The sequence below is a fragment of the Cricetulus griseus genome, chromosome 4 (genome assembly GCF_003668045.3).
Source record: "Cricetulus griseus strain 17A/GY chromosome 4, alternate assembly CriGri-PICRH-1.0, whole genome shotgun sequence".
Classification (NCBI taxonomy): Eukaryota; Metazoa; Chordata; class Mammalia; order Rodentia; family Cricetidae; genus Cricetulus; species Cricetulus griseus.
Window position 1 is genome coordinate 204,108,947 of NC_048597.1, and position 14,280 is coordinate 204,123,226.

Below are 14,280 nucleotides of genomic sequence, written 5' to 3' on the forward strand. Positions count from 1 at the left end.
AACCCCAGTCCAGGCCACAATTCTGAATTTCCTTTTAGAGTCAATTCCTTTCCCTGAGCCTGACCATTTAATAATTACAGACAAATAGGAGCTCTGTGGAACTTAAGATTTACATATGAATTACAATGCCAACTACAACTCCCTTCTGCTTTAGAAAACAAGAACAAGGAAAATCAATGAACAGGGCTGGCAAGATAGGCGCTAAGAGCCCTGAAGTTCATTCAGATCCCGGTAAGGACATGACAGATCACAACTATGATTCCAAGGGATCTGACGCCTTCTGGCCTACATGGACATGGGCACCAGGCACACATGTGATGCACATAATACATGCAAGCTAAGTACTCATATGAAAAAATAAAAATAAATAATTTTTTAAAAAAATAAACTAATATGATTACCAAAAGAAAATAATGATGTTAATAAAGCTTTGATTTCTTCTTTTACATATGCCATTATTTATTATACTACTTATTATACAGTACCTAAATAGGCAAATTATATGGTTTAATTTTTTTTAAAACACCACCTATTTTTTCTGTCAATATTTAAGAAATAAAATATAGCTGGGTGGTGGTAGTGCACGCCTTTAAATCCCAGAACTCAAGAGGCAGAAGTAGGCAGATCTCTGAGTTCAAAGCCAGGCTGGTGTACAAAGTGAGTTTCAGGAGAGACTCCAAAGCTACACAGAGAAACCCTGTTTTGAAAAATCAAAAAAAGAAAAAACGAAAAGAAATAAAATATAATATATGGTAGTCCATACTATAATCTCAGCACCTGGAAGGTTATAGCAAGAGGACTACCACAAGTTTAAGGTCAGTCTGGGCTACACAGTAAATTCTAGACAATCTGAGATAGACAGAAGCCCCCCCTTATAGACTGAGACCACCCCCTTTCAATAAAAACCAAACAAGGATGAGCTACATGGCTCATTGGATGAAAACACTGTTGTCAAAAGGGACAACTTGAGTTTAATCTCTGGGACCCACTGAGCGAGCATCTCACTGACCCCTAAAATTATTTCTTATTAAGGAAGAATCCTAACAGAATTATCTCTTCATCTCAGAGTATTAACTCCTATCCTATACTTACAATTTCCTGTAATATGAGGCATTGGCAACTTTGGCTGAAGAGTTGTACAAAACATCAGAAACCAAATATAATCTGGCAATCTGCAATACAAAATGAGACAAAATGAAAACATTAGCCAATAGCATATCTAGGAAAAACCTGTACAATCATTCCTTGAAGTAATGGCAGAAGCTAAGTTTAACTATAATTTAATAGTAAACACAAATTATTACTTGTATGAGATCCATAATCATTACAATCACGACTTTTGCAGTAATACAATCTGTTAATTTCTTTGCATTTCAACCAGTTTCTCAGACAAAAGACTATCTAGAAAATATTTCATCAGTCAAGCTCTTCATGTAAAGAAGCTAATTACAACAACAACAACAACAAAAGTCAATTATTCCCCCACCCTTAACTAATGTTCAGAAAGAGAAACCACTTCAATACCTTCTTGGGAAGAGGTGTTTTTAAGATGGACAACGACTCAGTAATGCAATCCACTATTTCTTCAGCAGCTTCAGCATTATTAAGACAGAATACCATGGCATCTCCAATATCATTTTTCCTTGGAGTTAATCCTCGCAAGATTTCTTCTAATTTATCCCGCTGTCTGAATATAAGTTTTTCACTTATAAATATTTGAACATAACATTCCAAATGTCCCAGACTAACTTCTTGGGGGGGGGGGGTCTCAACTACATCAGTTACCATGTTCACCTCACAAAAACTAGTTTGTTTAAAAACCCACTCAGATAAAATGGTTTTTAAAGACTGAGTTTTGATAGGTTCTCTTCAAATTCATTTCCTTTTTTTTTTTTTGGTGGGGTGGGGGAATTTCGAGAAAGGGTTTCTCTGTGTAGTAGTTCTAGCTGTCCTGGAACTAACTTTGTAGACCAGGCTGGCCTGGAACCCACAGAGATCTACCTGCCTCTGCCTTTCGAGTTCTGGGATTAAAGGTGTGCACCACCACCACTCATCTACAATTTTTAAAGAACTTATATAGAGACGAATACTTTTTCTAAAACTAACAAAATATTTAGTGACATTTTTAAAATAAGTAAATTTTACATTATTTTAAATTATGGCCATTTATTTTCAAGTCTCCGAAAGCATTACACTCATACTATCCCCATTAAAATAGAAACCCTCCAAGTTCTCCATACCTTTTTTTTTTGAAAGAAGTATTACTTTATCACTTTTACAAGGGATTAAATAGGACAAGCTTTTTTTATAAGGAAAACATAAATATTTTAGGTCCTGCAGGCCACATGGTCACTGTAACATAGTTCCTCTACTGCTATTATTCCAAGGTAGTCTTATATACATGTAAAGAAATGAGCAACATTCTGTTTTAATAAAACTTTATTTACTTGGAAGGCAAGACGGCAAAGGAGGTAAAGGCCTCCAAGCCTGATAACCTGTTTCATTCCTAGGGCCCAGAGGCGAAAGGAAAGAAAAGTCCTGCCAAGTTGTTCCCTAACCTCCAAATGCATGCCACGGGTGTGCATGCATACATACATACACAGATATAATAAGTAAACGTAGTAAGAACTTTTAACTTTCATTTACAAAACCAGAAGATAGCTAGATTTAGACTAAAGACTGGATCTGCAGCTAATGTAATGAACACAGACCTAAAGCAACAATATACTCAGCTACTGAAGAACCCCACTAGCAAACACCCTCACCAACAAAACACTGATACAATGGGTATTAAGCCTTCCACAGGGTGCAATGAAGCATGTAACAATACATGCTAAAATCTTTTAGTCAACATTTTCCATGAGGTATGAAGAAACTCTAAATACATATTTAGTATGTCTGCTTTTTAAAATATAGCTAACTCATTATACCAGTTCTGAATGAGCACTAACTTTTTTGGTTAAGATTTAATTTTTATCTTATGTGTTTGAGTGTTTTACCTCCATGTATGTATACACATATACAACATGCAGAGGCCAAAAGAGAACATTGGAGTCCTACAGCTGGAGGGCCACCATTGTAGGTACTGGGATCTGAACCCAGGTCCTCAGCAAAAGCAACAAGTAAGCCATCTCTCCAATGGGCACTAATATTAATGTTTTCCTAGCTGCCACCTCAGAACTACTACACACTATAGCAGTAGGTCTACATAAAACTATAGAAAGGCTTTGCATAGTATATGCCTGACCCTACTACATGGTATGTTTTCTTCTTTTATCTTGCACAAATTCTAATGGTCTCTAGGGAATTTCTATAAGAACCTTAAGTACTACAATGCTAGAGAAAGAGCTCAACTATACTTAAGAGATGATCACTAATTTCATCAGGAAGAGTCAAGGTTAGCAGGATACCTCTTGTTATTTACCATTATGTTTATCCAAGATGTCTAAAAATCACACAGCACGTTACTCTTACACACTCCCAAGTGAAAAGACCACTTTATCTTGTGGCTAAAAAAGTTACAGCAAGAAGCTAGAGAATGTGACCGTTAAAGCGACTTTCCTGAACACATAACAGAAAAAAAGCTCTTACTCTTCCTTGAGCGCTCCCTTTTTACTAGGCTCCTCCACAAAGGCTTCTGCCTCTTGCTCTTCTGACATCCCATGAAGGTATGGATTTAACGGTGGTGGCCTCCAAAAAGATCCATTTTTGAACATACGAAAATCTTCTGTCCGCCACTTTGTTGGAGAATCACCCTAATAGTATGCAAAATGTTATTAGAAAGCTCTAATTCTCAGAGTTAAAATCAACAAAGTAATTGATCCTACTTACCTGCAGAATTGAATAAAGCTTCCACCTGTAGTAAACATGGGCTGGTGTCTGATTTTCAAATAAGAACCTAAACAAAACAACAAAACAATAAACACCATATTCTTTAGGAAAAAAGCTACCTACTTTAATGTCTACATGAAACCAGTTACTTGTAAGCCTATTCAATTGAGAGAGAGCAAGCTACTATCAACTAAATAAGATGAATAAGAAATACTATTTGTCCTCTTACTTCTAAAGAAACAAAAGCAAAGACCCTGGGGCATTGGAGAGTAAGGAAGGGGTCTTTTCATCTTCCATAATATCCACCCTTCCCCTGATTGCCTTAGAAACTAATATGAACACTCAGAACTACTGTTTTTATAATTTTTAAATTTTTTGTTTGAGACAAAGTCTATGTAGCCAATGGCTGTCCTGGAACTCACTATGTATACCAACAAGCTACCCTCCAACTCACAGAAACCCACCCATCTCTGCCTCCCATGCACTAGGATTAACAGTATGTACCACCATGCCACAACTAGCATTATGAAACAGGTCAGAAGATATACTAGAATACTAGAGAGGTTTTCTCAACGGGTAATTTGAAAAGCTCCTACCCTATTTAATAGAGCATTATTAAATCAATGTTTTAGATACAGCAATTCAGATGATAAACAATCTCCTTTCAAACTACTTTGCCCAATTCTAGCTTGCTTATGACTCTCACTGAAAAGCATAATGAAAAGCTATTTTCCTCCTAGACAAAGCTAGAGCTAAGTCTTTTTTTTTTTTTTTTGTAACTGTATTCTTGGAAATAAAATACATACATACACTACTTGTTTGTATGTGTGCATGTGCTCATGCATGTCACAGAACAAAGAGCAGTCAAAGGACAACTTTTGGGAATCTGCTCTCTCTTCCCACCAGATGGGTTCTGGATTTTCTTGCTTGGCAGCAAGAGCCCTAACCCAATGAGCTGCCTCACTAGCTTACTCTTAGAAATATTTTTAATATCAAAAAAAGAAAGAAGCAGAGTTAAAAGACTTGAAAATACTATTTGAGGATACATATAGAATATAGTCATAACATAGACTTTAAAAGGAGCCGGGTATGAATTTTGCCTGTAAATTCCAGTACTAAAAGTACGGGAAGTACAGGGCCAGTCGAGGCTACAGAATGAGATCATCTCACTCTCCCCCACATCTGCCTCCAAAAGAAAGTGCTGAAGTAAGTCAGTCCTAAAAGAAAATGCTACATGATTCTACACTTAAAGAGATATGTAGTCAAATTCACAGAAATACAAAGAATGGTATTTGCCAGAGAAATTAAGAGTTATTCTTCAATGAGTATAGAGCTTCAGTTCTGGAAGGTGAAAAGATGTCTGGAAGTGAATGGATACATGGTAATGCTATAAAATAATATGAATGTACTTAATGCCACTTAAAGATAGTTCATGCTAAATTTTCTTATAGATTTATCACCATAATAAAAGCATACCTGAACATAGGATTGTTGATTTCTCTGTTCATAATCATAGCTTCAAACATTGGCCCTTCACGCACAACAAATTCTATCATTCGATGTATCAGGGCGAGCAAATTCCTACAACAACAACACAGTTAAAGAAAATGGATTCAGACATACCCCTATATAAAACTACACTTAAGTTACTATAACGGTGCAGTTAAAAAAAGAAAATCATCCTTCTGACTAACAGAATTTAATATAAAAAAAGTAACCTGGAGCATACATTAAAAGCCTTGTGCGTTAAAAGGGAATGGGGCAGGGAGGGGAGGAAGAGAGGAAGGAAGGAAGGAAGGAAGGAAGGAAGGAAGGAGAGGTGAAGGAGTATGGGAAGCCACAAGACACCCTTGTAGTAATAGACTGAATTTTCTAAATGCCACTTAACATTATTTTCAAAATGCAAAAAAAATTAAATTATAAATCACAACTAACTGGATAGCTGCAAATATATAAAATCAGCAACTTACAATCTGCATGATACAGCCATCTAGAAATGTATACACTATGTCTTTTTTAAAGAAAAATAGTCCTTATACAGGCACTTTCATAAAAATACTGGAATGTTATAATCATAACTTTAATTTACAAAACTGTAAAATTATTTAACAAATTTAAGACCTGATTTAATAAAAGACCCATCCAAATTCCTGTGTTTCTAGTACACACACACCAGATGGAGTTTTTATTAAATCTGACCTTTAATGAGGCAACATCCCTTTGAAGCATACTTCAAAATTAGTTTAGAACTCCTAACATGTAATCCTGACTGCATATTACCAACCAATGAAAAAATTATACTGTGAAGTCATGTGTAAATGAAATCCTATAGTTTACAACACAGGGGACATGGTAAGGTGCCCATATTCTGTAATGTTATCTTCCACATTTAAGCACAAAGATATGAGCCACTGGTTATTAAGTCACTTTATTGGTTGCACTCATAGGAAGAATTTAATTTTTTAATCTAAAAATAAAATCTTTAATAAAAGATTCCAAATTAATTTCAGGCACTGACTAATGCGTTAGGCAGAAATGACTCAGCTTACTTATTCATAAGCTGCTCTCAACTTTACTTTCACCAGTCCCCAAGTAGTACAAAGTTGGCAAGTAACAACTGGGAAAAGCAAAAGGATATTGGCTCCTGGTATAAGACACACACAAATTACATCCTGAGCATTCTTGGCTCAATTAAGTCCATGTAACTGCTAGAATATAAGTACAATTATAGAAGACAGAATTTTTTTTGAGGGGGCTCTAAATACTTTGCTTCAAAATACCTGACAGTGAAATAATCTTATACTGACTATATTTTCTATTTTTCAAACAAGACTACTCAAATGGACACTAATAGCTCTACACAGCAGAAAAAAATAATTACAAAGATCAAAAAATTACATGGAGGTTTAAGTCTTTACAAAGGGGAAATTATCCATTTAGAACTACCAATCCAACTTCAAATTGTTTTTAAAAAAATTATTCTCCTTCACAAAAGTATTAACTGCTGTGCAGATACACAATAGTAGTGAGAGGGAACTCGGCACCCATTCAGTTTGTGGCACTGTTTAGAAGGGGCCGTACAATTATTACAGTTTTAAAATCCCCGCTGCTATGCGGCAAATTAAAACTCAGGGAAGTTTCATATGCAAATCATAATACATGACCATTTACATGACAAATGTTATAGACCCAGGGACTACTATCAATATAGTAAAAAACAACTTGACTTCAGTAATTTAAGGAACATGAAAAATGGTTTATCGTTTAAAACCAAAGGACTCATTTTAATGGTAAATCAAGACTTTTCAGTAAAATATATATACAAAATTTCGTTTAGAAATAAGCTGAGTCACACATAAAATTACTGGACATGTTTTTTTGAATGCTATAAAAAATACTTTCCCTATGTATGTTTTAACAGTGGAAAAATAACCCACTATAGTTTTAAACAGGCTTGTAACTGATAAAAATCTATCTTTATAAAATTACAAGTTTAAAGGAAGTTAAAATGTTTTATATGATTACTTAAAATCAAAATCTGACAATTAATTGCTGCTGTCTTGGAATCAAGAGTAAAGAATTGTAATCATACTCATCCCTTAAGGATTGTATAATTTTATTTAAAAAATGACTTCTCTATCAAAACAAAACAGTGTAGTACAAAAATGTTACATTTTAAAGTGCATTATTTTATTTTTAAACATTAATTATCTTATTCTGGGCAACCATAACAAAAAAAAAGTCTCTCAGTTATAATAAAACCACATTTATTGGAGTCGATCGTACCAATGTCTGGTCAAAAACTGTATACTTTCCCAATCCATCCCATGATGTTTTCCTGGTCCCCCGCTGCCGCAGACAGTTCAGCTGGTGTTGCTCACCAAGGCCAATGTCAAAGAGAATTTGGAATTCTTTTGTGTTCATTTATTATTATTCAACCAGTGTTGTGTTCCTGTGTTTGGGAAAAGGCTGAGCTTGACTGAGCAAGAGCATACCTACAGTCTGATTGTTCTTCATTAGCAATGTATTAAAAAAGAAAAAAGGGGAAGGAAGAAAAATAAAAAGATCCAAACACCTTTGTTATCGTGACTCAAAATTCCTAATATGTCTAGTGTTCACGAAAACAAGTGGAATTTCTTCTCAATATCAATTAGAAAGAAAAAAAAATACAACTGCACCTCCAGCAAGATGAACCAAAATTGTATATTAAATGTAGATAATCCAGAAACCAACAAGAGACTGGTTGAAATTTTAACATTATCTAAAATTTACCGCATGTTTTCTTTAAAATACCTATTTTCCCTTCACAATAGTTTCAAATTACCAGACCAACAACTCCACATTAATCTACTTAAACATTCTAACGTCTAAAGCTATTAAGAACTCTCTAAAATGATAACAAAACAAAACATAACATAAAATTTACAAAGTATACTAAACTTACTTAATTTTTACATATCCCCCAAAAAGCCCTGGAAAGGAGCCATTGCTCAGTCAAGATATTACCTTTTCCTCAACACCATTTCTTTTCAATTCAGAAGGGGATATTGTCTATATTTAGATCAGTAATAATAAAGAAAAACATGTACCTTTCTGTTGGGATAACCACTTTGACTATGGCTTGCGACAGAGTCTGTATATGAAGTCACATCAGATAATAAACATAGAATATGTGAGTATTGTTAACAAGTAACAAGCAAAAATATACATAATGCATTGAAAACACTACACATCTAATCACAAGTTCTGCAGGCAATCACTGCATTGGAAGTAATTATACACTATGCAATTACATAAATGCAAATGGATGTGTTCACAGTGAACAATTAATGTTCACCAAATGCAAAGAATCAGAACATTCCCGCTAGAATGCACATCAATGCACTGAAATAGGTACTACACTGAGAATTATCAGATAAAGATTTTAATTTGTGAAGTAATTAACTGTTTGCCTCTGACCATACAGTTTGCTACTTTGTTCCCAAGCCTTTAAAACGAGCCCTGCAATTTCAAGTGTAATTAACTCGTAACAGAACCAACAAATTCTTATAACTCAAAATTAAGTTGGTTTTATGTTTAATAAAGAAAAATACTCACCCTTTGCTTTTACTAGATTAGCTAACTATTTTTGAAATATCATATATGCGGTCATATAATAGTCTAATACCTCAAGACCTGGAAAGCTAAGTTAGTTTGCTGCCATCCAAACAATTTAACTATTTAGGTGGTCTTTCTAGTTGAAAAGTCTCTTAACCAAATAAAAACTAGTATGTTCTTAGAACAAAGTAAATGCAAACACTGAATTCAAGCAAACCTGAATACAACACTGAACAACGGGGGAGGGAAGCTTACCAAGTGGTCAAAAGGGAATGGTAGCCACAAATAAAAATATGACCTAATAATTCAATATAGGGTTTCCATGGGCTAAGGCAGGGAACATATCTACTTATTTCTTTGAGTTGCCAGAGTAACACACATATTTCTATAAAATTGTTGAAAAGAAATACTACCACAGATTTAGTATTTACATATTAGATGCCGCCCTATGTACATTTTTAAAATTACCTTCTCGAAATCCTCCTTGTTTTTAGGTGGTGGTAACATGGGAGCATTGGGGTTTTTTAAGCGCTCTCTAGGCTGCGCATTAAAAGGCAGTCCGGATGGAGGTGGGGGAAGCGTGTGCTCCATCATAGAAGGCGGAATGTATATTGGATGTGGAGGGATAGGGACAGCTTTACCCCAACCTAACTTCATTTCAAAAGACATAATCATTTTTCCTACAAAAGAAAAAAGAAAAGAGAAAGGTTACTTTGACAAGCCTGCAGAGAAGAAAGTATTCCAGGCAACTTAACTTAAATTTCCTTTACAGGCTTTCAAATTTTATCTAAATTCAAATTCTCAGGACAGTTTTTATGAATAATCTACACCAAAGAAATAACCTAAATTCTGTAAATGGACCATAAGAACTTTACCATTTAAATTTTTTAGAGCTCTTTCAGCATCTCTTCTATTCATAAAAGCCACAAAGCCACAATTTCTTTCTCTTGCTCTTTCTTCATCAGTTCTAGGCCACATAATTTTTACACTAGCTAATGGTCCAAATCTTCCAAATTCTTGGCACAGCATTTCTTCATTCATCTGTTAAAAGATGAGAGTGTTTGGTTATGCAACACAAAGGAAGGGAGGGGCAAAGGAGTCTATGCAGCCCAGAAAGCAAAATCATCTTTACAAACTAAAAAGGAACATAGGAATGTTACAGTATTACATTCAAATACTAGGAACTCAACACAGGTAAAACCTGCCCTATCAGGGCATTTGCAGTATTTTCATGTTAGAAGCCTTCTATTTCATTTAAATAAGCAGCTAGGGTTTAGGGTCTTAGAGCTACTAGAACCAAAGGCATGGTGACCTTTTTTTTTTTTTTTTTGAAGATCTTGGAATCTAAAAATCTGTTTGACAGCTGTAGTTTACCTATAAAGTGTAGAGGAACCTGTAGCCAGCCCCTATGACGTAATGTGACTGTGTTTGCGCTTTCGGCTTCACTTTGCTGCTTGCTATACAGACCGCTACCACCGGCTGGCTAGGTTGCTCTGTAAGTAAGGCTTTTCCCTATTAAATACCCTTATATTTCTACCTGACTCCGTATTGGTAATTTCCCACTATAATAAAGTGAACAGCATTTCAGGCAAGAGTGAGTGAGGAGTGTATTTTTGAGGGTGGAAGGAAAAAGACCCAACTGCTTTCTTCTCTCAGGTACCCATCTGCCAGGGTGGCCAAGAACAGAATCACAAAACAGTGCATATACAGCAGGATCAAAAGTATACTTTTTTTTCAACAAAATATTTCATCTAACTACCATATCCCCCCAAATATACTAATCAAACCGAAGCAGAGGAATTAAAACCCTGAAGCCAGTGTGATGGTATGTCTTGCAATCAGCAGAGGGGAGGCGGTAAACAGGAGGAGCCCAAGCTCCAGCTAAAATAGGAACACATTTCAAAAAGGGAAAAGCACAGGACGGAAAGAAAAAGGAACTTCCTAAGAAAGCAAGCTACACATATGAAAAGAGGTGTCTCAAAGAGTACAATCTAGTTACTAAGAGGGAAGACACGTGGGCAAGAACATACAGAACAATTTGGATCTATCCAATACCATCAGATTTATCAACTTCAAAATCTACATTTTACTTTCCTAGCTGTCCAACAATAAAAATGAACATGAGCCAACACCCATTTTCTTTTACTTATATTACCTGTGGATTAATGTTTCCAAGGTATAAATTAGTAGTACTCGGATCTCCTACATCATGTGAGCCAGGTGCATAATCATCAAGAACTAAACAAGGAGAAAAAAACAAATTATACCCTGTGGAATACAAAGCTGAAACAATTTCTATTCATTAAAAAGCAAAAAACTGTATTACCACCAGATGATCGATTTCTTCTTGAAGGCACATCCACTTAAACAGAAAAGAGAACAACTCTTAGTTTTTAGGATAATAAATCACAAATATATACATTAAAATAAACATCACTTACTAGACCGTCGTTGACCATCAGAATCTGACTGGGGAGGCTCAAATCGACTTAACCTGCCTTTTGTTTTATGTCTCTCGTCACGTTCTTCCTGAATTCTGTTGAAAATATTTATAGTCAACTTAGAGGTAAGCCACATTCAAATTTAGTAACACGGCTTATCTAAGTAACATCTTCAAATAATTTAATGTATTTGCATTACCAGTAATTATAATCAAGATTAGTGAGCCCTTCCAGTTATAAGACAGGAAGGAAGTACACACTGAAAATAATGCCTCTTTAGGGGTGAAAAGAAAATTCAACATAAAACTACTCCTTACATTTTTGCTCTCAATAGACTTGATGACCTCTACACTAGTGAATAAACTGGATTCAGATAGGAAATAAACCAACTGAACTAAATCTACACATCACAAGCAGCAATGGACATTGACTAAATGCTAGTTGACTCTCACACTATGCTACCATGTGTTTGTTGTAGCTATAGCAAGCTCACTTATAAGCCAGTTGATAATAATGAGTATACATACCAACATCTCTGCCAATCAGTCCAGTATGCCTATGATACAATTCTCTCTACAAAACTTACTGTTTTAGTTCTTCTTTGAAGAGCTCCAAATTGCTTTTTTTCTTTTCTTTCTCCCCTTTCTTCAGTGGCTATTAAGAATATGATAAGTTATAGTTGAAAAAAACAATATAATAAAATTTATGGTTTCTTTTGGCGGTGATAAAAATCTTCTGGAAGTGCATAATGGCAATTTTTGAATAACTGTGAATATACTAAAAGAGCCTACCTAATAAAGACTCTGAAGAGCAAATTTTAAGGTGTGTGAATTACACAGCAATAAAGCTATTATATTTTAATTGCTTTCGGAGCTATCTTAACAGCCACAAGAAAAATCAATCTCACTATTTAATGTAATCATATTTAATTAACCAAATGTGGCTCCATTATCAACCTACTGTCCCATGTAAAACTTCTATTTCCAATGAGCAAAACTCTATAATGAAAAATTAAAAGATACATCAACTCTGGCAGTAATCCCTAAGAAGTTCTAAAACCATCCTGAGAAACATGTACATATTGCTAGTAATTTTAGGATTGTAGTTCAGCACTGTTTAAAAGGATACTATTACCTTAAATTTATAACAAGACTTTTGACTTACAATACATAATATGAATACAGTCACAAATGTTCAACGAGTAAGTACTATTGCCATATCCTAACATAATCTACCATCGCTCATCTACATGAATTACTGAGTTAGACAACGTCAAAACTCAACACCTACTCCAAGACTTATAAACCATAAAAAATTTCTTGTAAGGGTACACTCAAAGTACTAATGTCAATACTAGCTTCTAAAATAAACACTCAATTATTTAATAATTACTTACAGGTTTTTTCGTTTCAATCACAAGAAGAGAGGGTGGCCTTTCATTGGACGACTGATTTGGAGGATTTTTTTGATCTGCAAATCTTGAAGATGGCTTATAGATTTTACCTCTTTTTTCATCTGTTTCATGTTCATCTGAAATTTAAAATACTAAGTTGTAAAACTAACTTCATATAATTTTGGTTTTTGTTATTTCTATTTAAGAAGACAGTTTTAGTATTAAGATTTGGATATAAAATTAAATTTAATTATTACCACTCAACCCTAAAAAGTCACAATTCAATCACTATATAGCAAAACTATGTAACATTAAAATTTCTGCAACATAATCTGCTTTTTTTTAAAAGCTTGGTACTAAGTATTTTTCTTATTAACTCCTTCATACAGTCCTGAAAATCACATTCAATGTCTCTTCATTACTCCATATTTGGTCATTTATTTTGCTACTCAGTCTAACCACTAGAGGGAGCTAATAGAAAAGAAATGTGAAGCTCAAAGTCAAATGTCTTCCATAATTAACGTGTTGCTGCGTCATCCAAGGTTTGTTCAAATCCATATTTCTGCACTTACCTTTAGCTGCATTAACAACCCCGCCTCGAACAAATGTTTTCACTTTATTACCATCACTTCCTTCAAAAGCAGCAAGAAATTCCTCATAAATTTCAGCAGCTGCCTTTTCATCCTCCTAAATACATAACGAAAGATTAGTGACGTGAGAAATGCTATGTAGGTATGGCTTGACTTGTTTTTGTTTTTTGAGACAGGATTTCACTATGTAGCCCAGGCAGACCTGAATTCACTATGTAGACTACACTAGCCTTGCACAGAGAAATCTGCCTACTTCCGCCTACCAAATGGTGGGAATAAAGACAAATGCCTCTATGCAGAGAGACAGCTCAGCAGCTAAGAGCTGGCTCTTCTTCATGAGGATCCAGGTCCCAGCATCCACATGGCAGCTCACAACCATCTGTAACCTGGGTCCTTGGGGATCAACTCCCTCTTTTGACCTCTCTGGGACCAGGTATACAGAGGTCACAAACACATACAGACAGGCAAAACATCCATACACATAAAAAAGAAAAAAAGAAAAGAAATTGTATACACAAAGCTTCTTCCTTCCCAAGTTATTCTAATATCTACTACTTGGTAGACATTAGACATTACCAATAATCATATGCTAAATAATTAAAACAAAAAGCATTTTCTCCTTTATTAGAAATTTAAAGACGCAGAAAATAATTTACAACATATGGGTAAACAAGTAAATCATTTCAAAACAATTCAAGAGCCAAACTGTAAGACAAATGACTGTATGAAAATATAGTAGTCTATTACTATTTAAGAAGTTCTCCAAGGGGCTGGAGAGATGATGGCTCAGAGGTTAAGAGGACTGACTGTTTTTCCAGAGGTCCTGAGTTCAATTCCCAACAACCACATGGTGGCTCACAACCGTCTGTAATGGGATCTGGTGCCCTCTTCTGGCATGCACTGTATACATGATAAATAAATAAATTTA

At 34.9% G+C, this 14,280-nt stretch overlaps 1 protein-coding gene across 6 annotated transcripts in view; it reads right to left on the bottom strand.

The window, feature by feature from the left end:
* Positions 1-14,280, bottom strand: part of U2surp (U2 snRNP associated SURP domain containing) — a 53,873-nt gene that overhangs the window by 20,634 nt on the left and 18,959 nt on the right. For 3 of the 6 annotated variants that reach the window (XM_027410938.2, XM_027410934.2, XM_027410937.2), the window contains 14 exons: positions 13,335-13,449; positions 12,766-12,899; positions 11,956-12,023; positions 11,370-11,464; positions 11,255-11,290; positions 11,084-11,166; positions 9,804-9,969; positions 9,397-9,608; positions 8,421-8,464; positions 5,308-5,412; positions 3,832-3,898; positions 3,592-3,755; positions 1,525-1,687; positions 1,093-1,172 (listed from right to left, as the gene is read on the bottom strand). In XM_027410938.2, coding sequence (XP_027266739.1) covers positions 1,093-1,172; positions 1,525-1,687; positions 3,592-3,755; positions 3,832-3,898; positions 5,308-5,412; positions 8,421-8,464; positions 9,397-9,608; positions 9,804-9,969; positions 11,084-11,166; positions 11,255-11,290; positions 11,370-11,464; positions 11,956-12,023; positions 12,766-12,899; positions 13,335-13,449 — 1,532 coding nt within the window. Of the gene's footprint in view, positions 1-1,092; positions 1,173-1,524; positions 1,688-3,591; positions 3,756-3,831; positions 3,899-5,307; positions 5,413-8,420; positions 8,465-9,396; positions 9,609-9,803; positions 9,970-11,083; positions 11,167-11,254; positions 11,291-11,369; positions 11,465-11,955; positions 12,024-12,765; positions 12,900-13,334; positions 13,450-14,280 lie in introns of those variants that run through there. The other 3 variants (XM_027410936.2, XM_027410933.2, XM_027410939.2) reach the window with 2 other exon arrangements.